General features: G+C 44.6%; 1 protein-coding gene across 1 annotated transcript; it reads right to left on the bottom strand.

Annotated features, from left to right (window-relative positions):
- Positions 1–232: 232 nt before the first annotated feature.
- Positions 233–16,141, bottom strand: CD34 (CD34 molecule). The gene is made up of 6 exons (XM_006834199.1): positions 15,845–16,141; positions 14,467–14,547; positions 1,804–1,954; positions 1,522–1,574; positions 1,035–1,199; positions 233–418 (listed from the first exon to the last, which is right to left on the bottom strand). Exons 1-6 carry the CDS (start codon positions 16,139–16,141, stop codon positions 233–235), a joined length of 933 nt encoding a protein of 310 aa, XP_006834262.1.
- Positions 16,142–16,460: the final 319 nt, after the last annotated feature.

Here is a 16,460-nt window from a genome sequence, read left to right as displayed (position 1 = left end):
TATAAGACTGGATGGAGTCTGGGTTCAGGGGCTGCATGTGTAAAGAGCAGGGAATTACCTGCCTCTCCTCAAGGTGGAGAGGAACCCCCAGCCTGGTGCAGTGCAGGGCCCCAGACAAGGACTCCAAGGGCGTGTGCAGTGAAAAAGGGGGTAGAATGTGAGGGTTGTCTCCAGATGCAGGGGGAAGAGGGACTTCCCCGGATATTGCCCAGCCTGGCCCCACCCAGCCAAGTCACAATTCTGTATCAGCCACCACGTGTTGTCTTGTTGAATGGCCGTTTCTGGATGTGGCCTGGCCGGTGCCGTTCTCCTGAGACCCTCGGTTCACACTGGCCTTTCCCTGGGCCTCGGAGGAGGCCCCAAGGCCTGAGCTATAGCCCTGGCCTCCACCGCTCTCCGTGTAATAAGGGTCTTCGCCCTAGACGGTGTACAAATAAAGGAGCATTATCTGGCAAGCAGGGGTGCGGATCTGTGAGGGGAGGGCCGAGGCGGGAGGTTGCATCTGTAGGTGCAGATTCCTGTCTTCCTCAAGTGTGGTCAGGGTTCCAGTTCCTAGAGGGGAAAGGACAGAGGAGAGGCACCACACCGCGCCACCACAGCCAGCCCCACGGGAAAACAGTTCCCATCTTGGAACAGCTTCCCTGGGTCAGATCCTGGCCTTGTCTTCCCTCCTCCAGGAAGCCTCAAGAACAGGTGTCCCTTCCCTGGGCCCCCTTCTTGTGAGCAAGGTAGTGTCTGTGGGTATCTAGTATACTTGCAAACAAGAGCACCGATTTAACAACCTGTTCTCTTGTCTCCAGCTAAACTACCCTAGGAAAAATCACGCTGTGAGCACTACCACAGTGACTAGGTCGGCTGGCCCAGTTGGCTGTCTGCTCATTTTGAATCTTCCATGGGTATGATGTGGGCACCCATGAATATCCCAATGTGAGGACACAGGGTGGCTTTTTTGGCATTTGGCATGACATACATGGACTCCCCCAAGAAGACTACTACCCATCTTTATCTCCTTTGCCCAGGACCCCAGAACTGACCAGTCTTTCTCCAGTGGGGCTCCAACTGCGGCGGTTCATGAGGAAATAGCCAGTGGTTCCCAAGATAGCCAGCAGGACCCCTGAGGTCACCAGGGCAATCAGGGTCTTGCGGGAATAGCGCTGGTGGTTTCCAACACTTTCTTCAGTGAAGCTGTGAATGCCCAGCTTGAGGAGAGGACACAGAAGACGACAGTCTGTCATGTATGGAAAGTGGGTCTTCAAAGAGGTGGCCTGTCCCCCCGAGGCCCCATTACGGGACACACAAGGATACTGACCGCAGGGATTTTCAAAGCTGAGAATTTAAGACTGGCATCTCTTGATTGAGACACACCTTAACATTTTTGGATCAAGCAGAGAAAGGTGAAAACTTTCAGAGGAGGATGGAGAAATAGAAAGGGTAGGTGTGGAAGATAATCACTTCCTTCCCCATCCATGGAGATCCCTGAGCCAGCTGTCCTTGTGAGATACACTGTTTCACACAACTTACCTTTCCCAGGTCAGATTGGTGTTTTTCCATAAATTGGAGCTTGCTGGAAAGTTCTAGAATTAGAAACAAGGGTTGCTGAATCTAGAAGCTGAAGGAGCTCATCCCATGCTATTCCAGAAGATGTGCTCAGGGTCAGAAAGGCCCATTTCAGGCAGGCCTTTCCCTGCATCTGTGCTCTCTGGAGCTGAGATGTCTGACCCCTACCCAGGATCCTCTGCCGCTCAGCCCTCCCGAGCCTTAGTCTGACTCCTTCCAAACTTTCTGGACAGACATGGCCCTTACCTGTCCCATTGGCCAAGACAAGCATCAGACATTGAGGCTTTATCTCTGACTGGGTCAAGAGCAAGGAACACACCCCAGCTCCAGTCTCAGCATGTTCCTTTTTACACAGTAATTGGATCAGACCGTCACCTTTGTCTTTCTTAAAGTCCTCCTGGGAAGACAGAGAAAAGTGGTGAGCAGAAGATGAAATGACATTCAGGACTTCAGGCAATAATTTTAATTAAACTCATACTACTTGGTGTGGTGCTATATAATAAGCACTGGACTGTAAGGTTGGTGGTTCAAACTCACCAGTTGCTCCTCAGAAACCCTAAATGGGGTTGCTATGAGTTGGAACTCGATGACACTTAACAACAACAACAACAAATACACCTTGGTGTGGCACTGTAGGATTAGCATTGGATTGTGAACCAAAGGTCAGCAGTTCAATCCCACCAGCTGCTCCTTGGGAACTCTATGCAGGGTCACTATGAGCCAGAATCAACTCGACTTAACAACTAAACTACACCCTGAGGAGCTCAGTGGCTCTGTAAGATAAGCACTGGACTGTGAACCATAAGGTCAGCAGTTCAAGACCACCAGTTATTCCACAGTAGAAGGATGAGGCTTTCTACTCCTGCAAAGACTAACAGCCTCAGAAACCCTATAAAGAATCACTGTGAGTCAGAACCGACTCGACAGCACTTAACAACAACAACAACTACCTCTCCACAAAAAGAACCCTTTGTTCTAAAATTCCAACAGCAAACAAGCACTACAAACTAGATCTACATTACATATAAAGTTAAGTGTTGTTAAGTGTTGTTGAGTTGTTGTTGTTAAGTGCCTTCGAGTCGGTTCCAACCCATAGCGACCCTGTACAGGGTTTCCGAGGGTGTAAATCCTTACGGGAGTAGAAAGCCGCATCTTTCTCCCACAGAGCAGCTGGTAGTTTCGAACCGCTGACCTTAAGGTTCGCAGCCCGATTCGTAACCACTACGCTACCAGAGTTAGTTCCTACTAAAAGCGACTCACCCTTTCTAGGACTTCCAAGGGACGACTGGTGGGTTTGAACCATTGACCTTCAGTTCAAATGGATTTTGTTGTCTAGCGCATTATCCTGCAACACCACACCAGTACACACACACTCTCTTTCTCTCTCTCTCTCTCTCTCTCTCTCTCTCTCTATGTATTTCTCAGTATCAAACCACACAAAACAAAACAAGTATCTCATGATAGTCAGGAAAGGTATTTTGAAGGGCACTCTCAGACACCAGAGAACTTAGGAAACATTATTTTATTTAGGGTTTACTTGTGCACACATATGGTATTCAGGCGAAATTAAAAAGAAACCGCCAATAACAAAACAGTAGTGGACACGAATAACTGAAAGACAAAATCCTTTGTTTCAATGCTACAGTAGCTCTGGTCGTTGAAAGCAAAGGTTTTCTAATTCTGACGTGGTCCTTTAGTTTTTTTCCTTTACCTCCCATACCAGTCGCAATTAAGTCCATTCTGATTCATAGTGACCCAGGTGTTTCAGAGTAGAACTGTGCCCCATATGATTGTCAGCGGCTGATCTTTTGGTCAGCAGATCATCAGGCCTTTCTTCTGAGGGAACTTTGGGTGGACTTGAAGCTCCAACCTTTCAGTTAACAGCTGAATATGACAACTGTTAGAAACACCCAGGGACTCTGAAGGGATCTCACAAAAAGCATTGCTCAAACTGATTTTAAACACAGTCTAGCTTTCCATTCTAGTTTACAAGAGGCTTATTGATTTTTTCCCAGGAACTCAGACCCAGAAGGTAAATTCTGATAATCCTTAAACTGAGTCTGAGGAAAGATACGCAGTGAAGTCCTGGGCTGTGTCCTTCCACCATCCTGTCTTCACATTTCCCAGACTTTCTTCAAGAATCCTCCAATCAGAATGGCTTCCTCTGCAAGGAAAGGATCTGAAACCAAGACTCTATCTTCTCTCCAGATGGCAGATGGCGGAGGAGGAAATGCCTGAGCAGCTCTGACAACTTCCCTGTGAGGGAAAGATTGCTGGGATGTGTAATGGTCATCAGACCTGAGCTTCTGAGGAGCGAGCTTCCTGTTTGTGAGGCAGAGGATCCTTCCAGTTCGGAATGAAGGCCAGGGGTTTTCCTACTGCTGGGACCTATGGCAGGACTGCCCAAACTCCTTTGATCCTGAATAAGATGAGCTTCAGGCCCCAGCTTTCTTCTATCAGCTGGAATTGGAGCGAGTGGAGGGAAAATATCAGAGCCTGGATTAGACTCAGAGAGCCTCAGAAAACCCCAAGAGGCCAGGTCCCAAAGAAATCTGTCACAGGGTTCAAGACAACTGACGCATCACCCTTCAGGAAAAGGTCTCTAATTTTGCAGGTCTCCCAGTAAATCCAAGTGTAGAAGTTTTGCTTCTGGGTAAATCTGCTATCTTTAAGATAGCACTGAACACCACACTAAGTATGACCAACAGTCTCCTTCCTCTCTAGACCCAATTTCCTTGAGAACGTCAATTACTTTAACTTCCTGAGCACCACACCCTCCCTACCACCATATCTTCTGGATGAGGAGGAGGGAAGACCATGCCTAGATGTCTCTGGGCTTCCAAAGTATCTCTGGTTGAAAATGTGCCTGCTTCCTCAGAGAGACAGTGACAGGGCTTCTGCAGAATGGAAGCTAGCAAAACAAAATGGCGCCCTCCTCAACCTGAGGAGGTGATGATCTAAGACGCCGTACCTTCAACAAAATTCAGTTGTGATAAACATTTGTTAAGCCCTGAGTGTAAGATGCTGTGTGATAGTCTCATTCTACTCAGCTTTCAGATGAAGAAAATATGCCGTGAAAGAAAGAGAGCAGTTCTACTTGGTAACACAGGAGATTGCCATGATTAGGAGTCAATTCAATGGCAGTGGGTTGGTTGGATTTTTTTGTTGTTGTTGTTTAATCATAAGAAAGGTACACCTAAAGTATCATAGATTCAGAAAGGTACAAAGCACACACCTGGTTTGCGGTTATCAGAACATGTATGTAAGTGAAGCTAGTGTGAAAGGCATTCTACACAGAGACACACAAGAAATTCAGTCGTGTCAGCTTGCAGCATTTCACAGCCCTGGTTGCCAGGAGAACGAAGCACACTGACCTCTTTCTTGTATTCTCTGTTCCCCAAGGCCCAACTCATTCCACCTTAAAGGGCTGGGCATCATCCCTTGCTCTGCCAGGTACTAGCTTCACTACCAGTCAGTCATGCAACTAACTAGTCTGAGTGTCAGCTTCCTCACCTGTAAGCTCAGTTGTTGTTACTAAAGAGGTACTGTATGAAAAGTGCCCAACATGATCTTTGGTAACTACCGGGTACTGGATAAATGTCAATTAATACTATTACTGTTAATAAAAGCAATATACTACACAAAATTCTATCATCTAGAATCCACATTTTGCTGTTGGATCCTATTCTGCTTTACTGTTATTACCATTTCGCTCTGATTAGATAGTAAGACTCCTTAGTTGGGGGTGCACATTACATAATTTAGAACCCACACTGCACTAATCACAGCACCAAACAAACAAAAGAACTCAGTCAATTGTTAAACTTAACGGCTCAGCTGCTTTGGCCTCCACACAAAGTTCCTTCACCCCTTGCTTAGCTTCTTGGATCAAATTCAAGGGAACAACAGCGGCCAGCCACCCACTCTGGGATCCAACAGCATCAGTGAATTGTGTTTGGACCCAGAGTGGAGCAGGTGGATCCTGAACAAAGAACAATGCTTCTCCGGATGCCAGGAATAAACATCCTCCCTCAGGAGAGCTGGTAGGTGGACATCACGGGAGAGTGGGCAGGAGGAAGACACAGTTCACCATGCTGTTCAGGAGAATTAGATTTGCAAAGTCCTAACCACATCTCCTCACGCACTTTACTTTGCAAAATAAATCACTGAAATAATAACCTGTATACTCCTGGTATGGCGCTGTAGGATCAGCACTTGACTTCGAACCACAAGGTTGGCAGTTCAAACCCACCAGCTGTTCGTTGGAAACCCTATACAGGGTCACTATGAGTCAGAATCGACTGCACTTAACAACAACAACAAAGCTCAGTTGTTGTGACTAAAGAGGTATGTATGAAAAGTGTTTCATACAATATGGTGTTTAGTAATTTCAAATATGAATATATTTATTTTGTTGTTGCTGTTGTTGAGAGTACAAATAAACACAGCACCGAATATACCATTCCAGCAGTTTCTACATGTACATATAATTCAGTGACACTGACTACATTCTTGGAGTTGGGAAACCATTCTTGTCCTCCTTTTCTGGTTTTTTCCTCCCCATTGAGACAAACTCACTGCCCCCATAGGTTCCTATCTAATCTTTCTAGTTCTTCTTGTCAGTTTGACTCCATAGAGTGTGTTCTCTTAGCATATTAGACAAACACATTAAGCATTGGGATCTGGGGAGGATGTGAACAGGCATTCTGGCATTTTCCCAAATGTTAACTTATAGTTGAGATTCTATAATTAATCATCTGTTTCCATTATCTTCTTTTTTTAAAAAAACAAAACAATTTGATCTACTTTGGTGCGTGGTTGAAAATTCAGATAAAATGTCTTCAAGGGGGCTTTCAAAAAGTTCTTGGACAAATGGAACTAAAAGAGAATGGAAATTTTCCATGAACTTTTTCCCTTAGGGACTGGAGTAATGATGGGATCTGTTTGAAGTCCCACAAGAAGTGAGAATGCGGGCAAGAAAGAAGAGTGAAGCTGTCTCCTGAGCGCAGGCTCTTTCCAGCAGACACACCATCTTCATAAGCAACTGATTTTTTTCTGCATGGGAGCTGACCTTTAGTGCTTGGGCAGAGACTGAGGAAGGAGTGGGTGTGGGGGTATCAACTGGAGGCTGGAGGCAACCTGCCACGGGTGAAGTCAATATGTAAGAAAGAGGATGATGCGAGTTGGCAGAGCAAACACAACTTCATCTGAACAGATGTGGCTTGAGAGAAAGGTGCTTCTAAAAACTCTGTGGGTTCTCCTGCATGTGGGATGGGTGACACATCCTCCTAACAAGAGTTGGGGATATGGTAATAGGGGCATAAGAAAGGGGTGGGATTGCTTCCCTTACCCTTGTTAAGGGAGGTGATTTCTGCCTACAGGCAAAGGATGGGAGACAAAGGAGAGAGGCTGGGATGTAAAGGTCTGCAACATGCCTGTACAGACGACAGGCCCAAATAATTCACAGGTTGTTGTGTACTATCGAGTTGATTCGCCTTCTGTCTCCTCTATAGGGCGGAGAACTGCTCTGTAGGATTTGCAAGGTTGCAGGAGAAAGATGAGGCTGTCTACTTCTGGAAAGATTTACAGTCTTGGAATCCATAAGGTACAGTTTTACCCTGCCCTATAAGGTCACTGAAGACTCCTGGTGTGGCTCTGTAAGGTAAGCCATGGAGTTACCTTATAGACTGCAAACCATAAGATCGGCAGTTCAAACCCACTAGCTGCTCCTCAGAAACCCTATACAGGGTCGCTGAGTTGGAACTGACTCAACAGCATTTAACAACAATATAGTCCCGGTGTGTTGTTGTAGGATCATCACTGGACTGCTAACCACAAGGCCTATGGTTCAAATCCTTCAGCCACTCCTTGGTATGAATCACAAATGACTCGACCAGCACTTAACAACATAGGGTCACTGAGTCAGAATCCACTTGATGGCAGTAGGTCTGGTTTTTGGTTCTGGCTAATGTTTACGGAAGCTGACTGCCACATACCACGGAGCAACTGGTGGGTTCAAACCGCCAATCTTTCAGTTAACAGTTAAGCACTTTAACCACTGCGTCACCAGGGCTTCTTTAAACAATCCACACAGAGAAAGAGAATTCACGGGTACTTGCTATATAACAGTGTGCAATGAATATCTGGCCAATTGACAATAACTATGCATAATTTCTGTCATGGGCAGATAGTTGATGCAGGAGCTTGTTGATTGTATATCAGTTCTCTTAAGGATGGAATGTTGTTGTTGTTGTTAAGTGCCATTGAGTCAGTTCATATGCACAGGGTTTCCAAGGAGTGGCTGGTGGGTTGCAACCAACAACCTTGTGGTTGGTTAGCAGTTCGGTACTTCTGTAGAACTACACCAGGATTCCAGGATGAAATGCTTGCGAATTAAAATCCTCTTTGTGTTCCTCATTAGGATGTGAATAGGATCTGGGTTTCCCCTTGTTAGAACGAGTGCTTTAAGGCCTTTTGCCACCAAAAGTACAAATGTAACCTAAAGAAAATTAGGAAGACTCCTGGTGTGGCGCTGTAGGATCAGCACTGAACTGCTAACCACAAAGCTGGCAGTTCAAACCCACCAGCTGCTCTTTGGAAACTATATAACTCAGGGTCACTAGGAGTCAGAACTGACTCAATGGCACTAAACAGCAACAAATGGTGGCACGAAAGGAGCCATAGTGGCACAGTGATTAAGCACTCAGCTGCTTACTGATAGGTTGGCTGTTTAAATCCATCAGTGACTCCGAGGGAGAAAAGATCTAGTGATCTGCTCCCGTAAAGATTTCAGCCTAGGAAATCTTGTGGGGGCAGCTCTACTTTGTTGTTTATAGGCTCACTGTGAGTCTGAACTGACTCAATGGCACACAACAACAACATGGTGACACAAATGGTAAAGTGCTCAACTACTAGCTGAAAGGGTGGTGGTCCAACCCCCCCACCCCAGAGGCACCTTAAAACCAACCTGTTTTTGGTTGTTAGGTGCTGTGGAGTCGGTTCCGACTCAGAGCGACCCTGTACAGGGTTTCCGAGGCTGTAAATCTTTACGGGAGCAGAAAGCCTCATCTTTCTCCCGCGGAACAGCTGGTAGTTTCGAACTGATGACCTTGTGGTTCGCAGCCCGATTCGTAACCACTATGCTACTGACCTGGACACTGTTTAACGAAGCTCTGGTGATGCATGGAAAGCCTGTGGAGCAGTTCTACTCTGCACACAATCTTAATCAGAGCCAACTCTACACTCACTCATACAATAACAAGCTCTCTTTTCACTTCCCCACTCACAGACCCACCCCAACCCCTCCAAATCTCAGTGCAGTGTGCTGAGACCCCCCCTTAGCTATGGCACAAAGTACAGTTGCTAGCAATCAGGAAGAGAGACATTGGTAAGAAGGGTTGTTCTGGGAGTAGCAACAAGTTTCCAACACTTATCTTGTATGATGGTGCTGGTGGTGTATTGTAGAGTTGGTTCTGACTCATGGCGAACCTGTATAGGGTTTCCAAGGCTGTAAATCATGATGGGAGCAGAAAGCCTCATCTTTCTCCTGTGGAGCAGCTGCTAGATTAGATTTGAACTGCTGACCTCATTACCCAGTATTCCAGTGCAATGTGAACTTTAAAGATCAGTGGACAGAGGTTTAGAATGCTCTGCAGTTAGCTCTAAATCTTTGGAGCAAAGAATCAGCACACTAGTACAGACTTGTATGACACACAGGGAAACAAAAACGTGGCTGAAATGGAGGGGGAAAGATGATGAACATTGGCCTGATCTATAATTAGCCAAGTAGACTGCACTAAACAATGACAACAACAAATAATTAGCAAGTTTGCCAATTAATGACTGAAGTTGAAAATCATTATCAGAAGCACACTGTGAATTATATTGTTATTGTTAAGTGCTGTCAAGTCGGTTCTGACTCAGAGTGTAAACCCTGTAAAGGGTTTCCAAGGAGCAGCTGGTGGGTTTGAACCACTGACCTTGTGGTTCAATCTGACATTGTGGTTCAGTGCTTTATCGTACAGTGCCACACTAAGACTCCATGAATTATATATATCTGTATCTATTATATACTTACATATATATATAAGGAGCTATGGTAATGCAGTGGTCACAAATCGGGCTGTGAACCACAAGGTCAGCAGTTCGAAACTACCAGCTGTTCCACGGGAGAAAGATGAGGCTTTCTGCTCCCGTAAAGATTTACAGCCTCGGAAATACTGTGCAGAGTCGCTATGTGTTGGAACCGACTCCACAGCACATAATCACTACCACCCCACCGTGTGTGTGTGTGTGTGTGTGTGTGTGTGTGTGTGTATATATATATTACTCATGTTTAAGTAAATTATTTTTCAAACTACGTTTAATTATTCTATTGTGTGAACTCACTTCTTGACAACTTGTTATTTTAAAAGTCAGAAATGATTCTTTCATGTGCAATTTTTAAATGATTTGTAAGTCAAGGAGAGCCCGCTGATAACTACAGGTTAGAAAGAGTGGAGAAAATACGTAACTTCAGCCCTTTATAGATTGCAGTCTTCACCCAGGCCCTCTCCAACCCATGCATGCCTGATGTCAAATACACGGTTCCCGTGTGTGGATTCCTAAGTTGTAAGAAAATGTTTCCTCCTATGAATAAATACCAGTCTTCTCTGAGTCACAGCCTTGTTACTGGCAGGAAACTGAATTTATTGAAAGCAAAGCAAGGAAGCCTGCTATCATTGTCAAAATTTAACACAGCGCTATAATCTCTTACTAATGCAGTAAGACGTGAAACTGAAACAAAAAGCAGGAGAGAAATAAGGTACTGTGTTAGATAAAAAAAGAACATTGTATTGTCATAGATTAAAAGAATTAAGTTAAAAAAAATGACTGAATCCAAAATTAATACAGAAAACTCAATTAACCTTCTAATATATCAGCAATGTTGTTGTTGTTGTTAAGTGCCGTTGAGTCAGTTCCGACCCATAGCGACCCTGTACAGGGTTTCCGAGGCTGTAAATCTTTACGGGAGTAGAAAGCCTCATCTTTCTCCAGCGGAACAGCTGGTAGTTTCGAACCGCTGACCTTAAGGTTCGCAGCCCGATTCATAACCACTACGCTACCAGAGCTCCTATAGGCAATGAAAATACATAACTAGAAATTTATTTTATAAGTAACATTAAGGAATCCATAAAACCTACAGGGGAATTTATGTTTTTTAACAATGATATTGAGAGACACAAGAAAAAAGCAAGGGGAAAAAATGGATGTGTTTTGGAGTAGTTTCACGGAAGATATTTATGGCTTTTAATGTTTTTTTCCCTTGATCTTTATAAGATGTTTCTAAAGTTTTTTTAGGTGAATAGATTGAAAATAGTTTACATTTTTATAGTACAAGAAGGCAAGAAAAGTCTAGTTGTATATCACAAAGCACTATAATGTAAAGGCATAATTATTTCAAAAAGTTTAAAAAAGGCCTAAGTATAGATAAACTGAACAAGCATCTCTGAGGAATATGCCTTAATATAAGCGAAAAGATGCTTTCCAATCAACAAAGACAGTAAAGAATGTTACGAAAAATGGTTTTATGGAAAAGAGTACACCAAAATAAATTCTAGATGGATTGAAAAGTTATATGTAAATAGGAAAAAGAAATGAATTTACATTTTAGAGGAGGAGGAGACCCTGGGTGATGCAAACAGTTAACATATTTGGCAGCTAGCCAAAAAGCTGCAGGCTTGAATCCACCCAGAAGTACCTCAAAAGAAAAGCCTGGCATTCTAGCTCTGAAAAATCAACCCTTAGAAAACTCTGTGGAACACCGTTCTTCTGTGATACACAGTGGGTCTCCATAAGTCAGAAGCAACTTATTTGTAACTGGTTTTATTTATAGTTTATAGCTGAATAATGAAGACTTTCTTAACATAAAAATAAACTTAAGTCTGACAATATATATTAAATAAACTACCAAACCCCCACCCCCAACCAAAACAAAACAGTGTTATGGGGTAGATTATGACTCATAGCAACCCTATAGGAGAGAGTACAAATGCCCCATAGAATTTCCAAGGATTCTGTTGTGGCACTGTAGAATAAGCGCTGGACTGTGAACTACAAGGTTGGCAGTTCAAACACACCAGCTGCTAGTTGGAAACCCAGTACAGCATCGCTCTGAGCTGGAACCAACTTGATGACACAATGACAATGACAACAACCTTTAAGGAAGCAGACTGCCACATCTTTCTCCTGCAGAGAAGCTGGTGGGTTTGAACCACTGACCTTATGGTTAAAGGCCCAATGCCTAACCCATAGTGACACCAGGGCTCCGTGCTGGTGGTGGTGGTGGTAAGTGCTGTTGAGCAGGTCCTGATCCACAGCAACTCTATATAGGGTTTCTGGGGAGCGTCTGGTGATCTTGAACCGCTGACCTTGGTGTTCAAACCGACTTTGTAGTCCAGTGCATTAACCCACATCGCTACACCAGGAATCCCAGGGCTTCTTAAATGTTCTATAACCAAAATATCCAAACAAATATACTGCCACTGAGTTGATTCCAACTCATATGATAGGACATTAAGAACTTTCCTATAGGGTTTCCGAGACTACAAATGTGTATGGGAGCAGTCAGTCTTATCTTTCTTTCATTGAGCACCTGGTGGGTGTTACCATTAAAGCTTGTGCTTCGTAGTCCAATGCTGAATCTTCAGCACTCCACCAGGACTCCTTAAATGTATTGTTGTTGTGTGCCGTTGAGTTGGTTCCATCTCATAGCAACTCTGGAGCAGCTGGTGGGTTTGAACCACTGATTGTGCAGTGAGCAGTCCAGTGCTGATCCTGCAGTGCCACACCAGCAACCCCCTAAACAACGAGCCCAGTACCATCTAGTCAATTTGGACTTCTGGCAGCCCTAAATAGAAGCAGACCCTACAAGAGAGCAGAAAGCCTCATTTTTCTCCTATGGCATGACTGGTGGGTTTGAACTGCCAGTCTTGTGGTTCGCAGCCGAGTGCTTATCCGTAGTGCCACCAGGGCTCCTTAATGTATTATAACACACTGCCAGCAAGTCGATTCTGACTCATAGCAACACTGTACAGGCTTTCTGAAGCTATCAATCTTTGCAGGAGTAGAAAGCCTCATTATTTGCCTGTGGCGTGGCTGATGGGTTTGAGCTGCCAACCTTGCAAGTTAGTAGTCAAGTGCTTATCCTACAGCACCACCAGGACTCCTTCAATGTGCTAGAAAACTCACTTAATCCTACTCATAGAGACCCAATGTAGGGTTTCCAAGGCTGTAAATCTTTATGGGAGCAGAAAACCTCACCTTTTTCCAGAGGAGTAGGTGATAGATTCAAACAGCTGACCTCGTGGTTAGTAACCCAACATGTAACCAACTGTGCTACCCGGACTCTTTAAATGTGCTATGTTGTTATTAAGTGCCATTACATCTGTTTCAAGTCATCGCAGCCCTGTATAGAGTTTCTGAGGAGCGGCTGGTGGGTGTGAACCATTAACCTTATGGTCAGAAGTCCAGTGCTTATCTTACAGCACCACATCGGGACACCAACTGTACTATTGTTGTTAAGTGCAAGTTGGTTCTTACTCATAGTGACATGAACCAACTTGCTGTGGCCTTGTATAGAGTTCTCAAAATGCAACTGGTGGGTTTGAACTGCCAACCTTTCAGTTATCAGTCCAGTGCTTATCTTACAGTGCCACACCAGGATCCCAAATATATTATACTGTTATTGGAGCTCTGGTAGCGTAGTGGTTACGAATCGGGCTGCGAACCTTAAGGTCAGCGGTTCGAAACTACCAGCCGCTCTGCGGGAGAAAGATGAGGCTTTCTACTCCCGTAAAGATTTACACCCTCGGAAACCCTGTACAGGGTCGCTATGGGTCGGAACCGACTCTACGGCACTTAACAACAACAAAATTGTTGTTAAGTGCTGTTGAATTGATTCCAATGCATAGCAACCCTGTATAGGGTATCTGAAGCTATACATCTTTGTAGGAGCAGAAAGCCTCCTTTTTCTCCTGCAAAGTGGCTCGTGGGCTTGAACCAACAAGCCTGTGATTCAAAGTCCACTGCTTATCATATAAAGCCACTAAGTTCCCTAAATGTATTATGGTGGCTCTGTGCCATTGAGTCGGTTCCAACTCATAAAGACCCTGTATAGGGTTTCTGAGACTACAAATTTTATGGGAGCAGACAGTCTCACCTTTCTACCATGGTATGGCTAGTAGATTCGAACTGCTGACCTTTCTGTTAGCAGCCCAACTCGTAACCCACTGTGCTACCAAGGCTCCTAAAATTACATTGTTGTTGTTATGTGCTATCAGGCCAGAGTTCTGACTTATAGTGACCCTATATAGGGTTTCCAAGGAGTGGCTGGTGGGTTTGAACTGCTGACCTAGCCACACCAGGATTCCAAATGTGTTGTGTTTGTTCGAGTTGATTCCAATTCACTGTGACCCTGTGTAGGGTTTCCAAGGAGGAACTGGTGGGTTTGAACTGCCTGCCTTGTGGTTCACAGTCCAGTGTTGATCCTATAGTGCCACACCAGGAGTCCCCAAATGTATTATGTTATTGTTGTTGTTAAGTGTCCCAAATGTATTTATTATGTTGTTGTTAAGTGTTGTCAGGCTGGTTCCGACTCACAGTGACTCTGTCTAGGGTTTCTGAGGAGAGGTTGGTGGATTTGAACCACCAACTTTCAGTTCAAGTCAACCTTGCATAGTAAAGAATTAAAATTGAGATGAAGTTGTCTTAGCTTTCTTTGCCCACCAGATGGGGCCTCTTTACTCCATAAACCCATAGTCTTAGAAGATCTGGTTCAGTCCAAGCTAAACTTCCCTTACCCTCACCAAAGTCAAGCTGGTTTAAGTATTTAATGGGGATTGTGGGAGAGGAAAGAGGGATTTGACTTACACACATGGAGGTCTCATTTTGCTCTAGGCAGATGCCTTGAGTCAGTTTCACTTCTTTGATTTCTAAACATTTGATTTCTCCCTGCATTAAATAAAAAGAGAGAGAGAGAGATAAGCCAGCCTCATTCCTTCCTCCCCCTCATTCCATTCTTCTCCACCTCTGTTTCAGTTTGCTTTTAGTGATTTACTTTCCCAAAAGGCTTACAAAATCCAGTTGCTATTGTATTGATTCTGGTTCACGGCAACCCCATGTGTGTCAGAGTAGAACTGTGTTCCATAGGATTTTAATCACTGTTTTTTTTGGAAGCAGATTGCCAGAACTTTTTTCCCAAGAGGTCCCTGGGAGGACTTGAACCTTCAACTTTTCAGTTAGCATTCGAGTGTATTTGCTCAGAGATGTAGGGAAGAGGACATTCAAAAGTTGTCAGGAGACTAGAAATTTTTGTTATATTCCCTCCCTTTCTCTCATCCCTATACCAGTAGAAACTTTTGTCACAAGCCTGGGCTGACAGACATGCAGTCTCTACATATTGGCTTGAAAGATGCAGAAGTGGTGTGTGGGGGTTGAGGGCGTATGGGAGGACCTGACTCTTTGGGCTGTTTTCCTCTCCTGTCAGTTACAGAGCTCCAGTCAGGCCATCCAGGCACACAGATACAATGGAGTGGGGTCTGGCAGATGCCTGGTGGTACCCATGTTCCTCCTAGTCCCTAGTACTCTCCAGATTCCTCTGCTGGCTCCGTTTAAAACAGAAACCAGGCAGGCTGCCCTTGCAGGCCTCTAGGCTCCACCTCCTCATATTTTTTTTAGCTTTTCATGCTGAAAGCTGTTGACAATCATAGGCCCCAAGTCTGTAAAGAGCAGGCTCAGCTCACCACCCAGGGTCTGCTCAGCCCTACTGCTGCCTCAGACCTTCTCGCTGCCTCCCTTAGCTTGGCACAATTGCCAGCCATAGGGGAAATGCTACGTGTCCTAAACACTTTGGGAAATGTAGTTCTATGAAATGGAAGACAATCTCCAACTATTCCCAATGGGGGTTGGTGTCCTGCTCAAAGCCCAGGCTAACCATAGGAACAACCACCGAAGACAAAACCACAGAAGACAGGATAGATCTCTAAGGAGCCAGAGACCCCATCTTCTCACTATTCCTTAGAAAAGCAATACCCACAGCACAAACCTGCAGCCTGGCCCCTTGACTCCACCTCTCTCTCTCTCCCACTTTCCATTTTTTCCAGCAACAATTTAAACTGCTTATGTCCCATGCTGATTCCCACATGACCCAAATCCCATCGGGCAGGATAAGGAGAGGCTGGGAGAAAGTAAAGCTTGCAATACATATGAAGGAGGGAGCAATTTGCCATTTTGGGCCCCATTCACTCACCTTAGCGGTAAATGGAATAAGAGGAGATGATGTGTAGGATGACTCTGTGTGTGATGTCACAGGGATGGTGCTGTTGGATGAGGCCTCTGACACATTGCCAGGAAACGTGCTGGCCTCCAAAGTCTTCTCTGAAGTGGAAAAGTTGGTTGGGGTGGTAGACACTATGAAGGCTAGAGAGGTCTGTGATTGGGTAGAAGAGTTTATGGTTCCAGGTATTACAGTTGTCCCAGAGGTAGATGTGAAGTTGACTGTAGACTCTGGAACAGACCAAACACAAATGTGTGCATGTAAGTACATGCATACACACACACACACACACACACACTTCTTAGAGCACATTCTTGAATCAAGACTTTACAGGTAACAGTAGAGGTATGACCTTCAACCCAGCAAAGGAAATTAGGGAAGTTAACAGTAACCAAACGCATTCCACACCGATTGCAGGGACCACACGTATAGTCTAAAATGTTAACAGAGGTGCTGGGGTGTAGTGAATTATTGAATGTCTCTTCTAGCCATAGTTTGTAACTCTTACTAAACAAGGTTTTTTGCCCTGCTGGGTCTGGATAAGAGAAGGTGGAAGAAGACATTGATAGGATTATATAATTCGGTTTTG

This window comes from Chrysochloris asiatica, unplaced genomic scaffold, assembly GCF_000296735.1.
Source record: "Chrysochloris asiatica unplaced genomic scaffold, ChrAsi1.0 scaffold00009, whole genome shotgun sequence".
NCBI lineage: Eukaryota > Metazoa > Chordata > Mammalia > Afrosoricida > Chrysochloridae > Chrysochloris > Chrysochloris asiatica.
The sequence above is the reverse complement of the archived record's forward strand: the minus strand, read 5'-3'. Positions and strand labels throughout refer to the sequence as shown.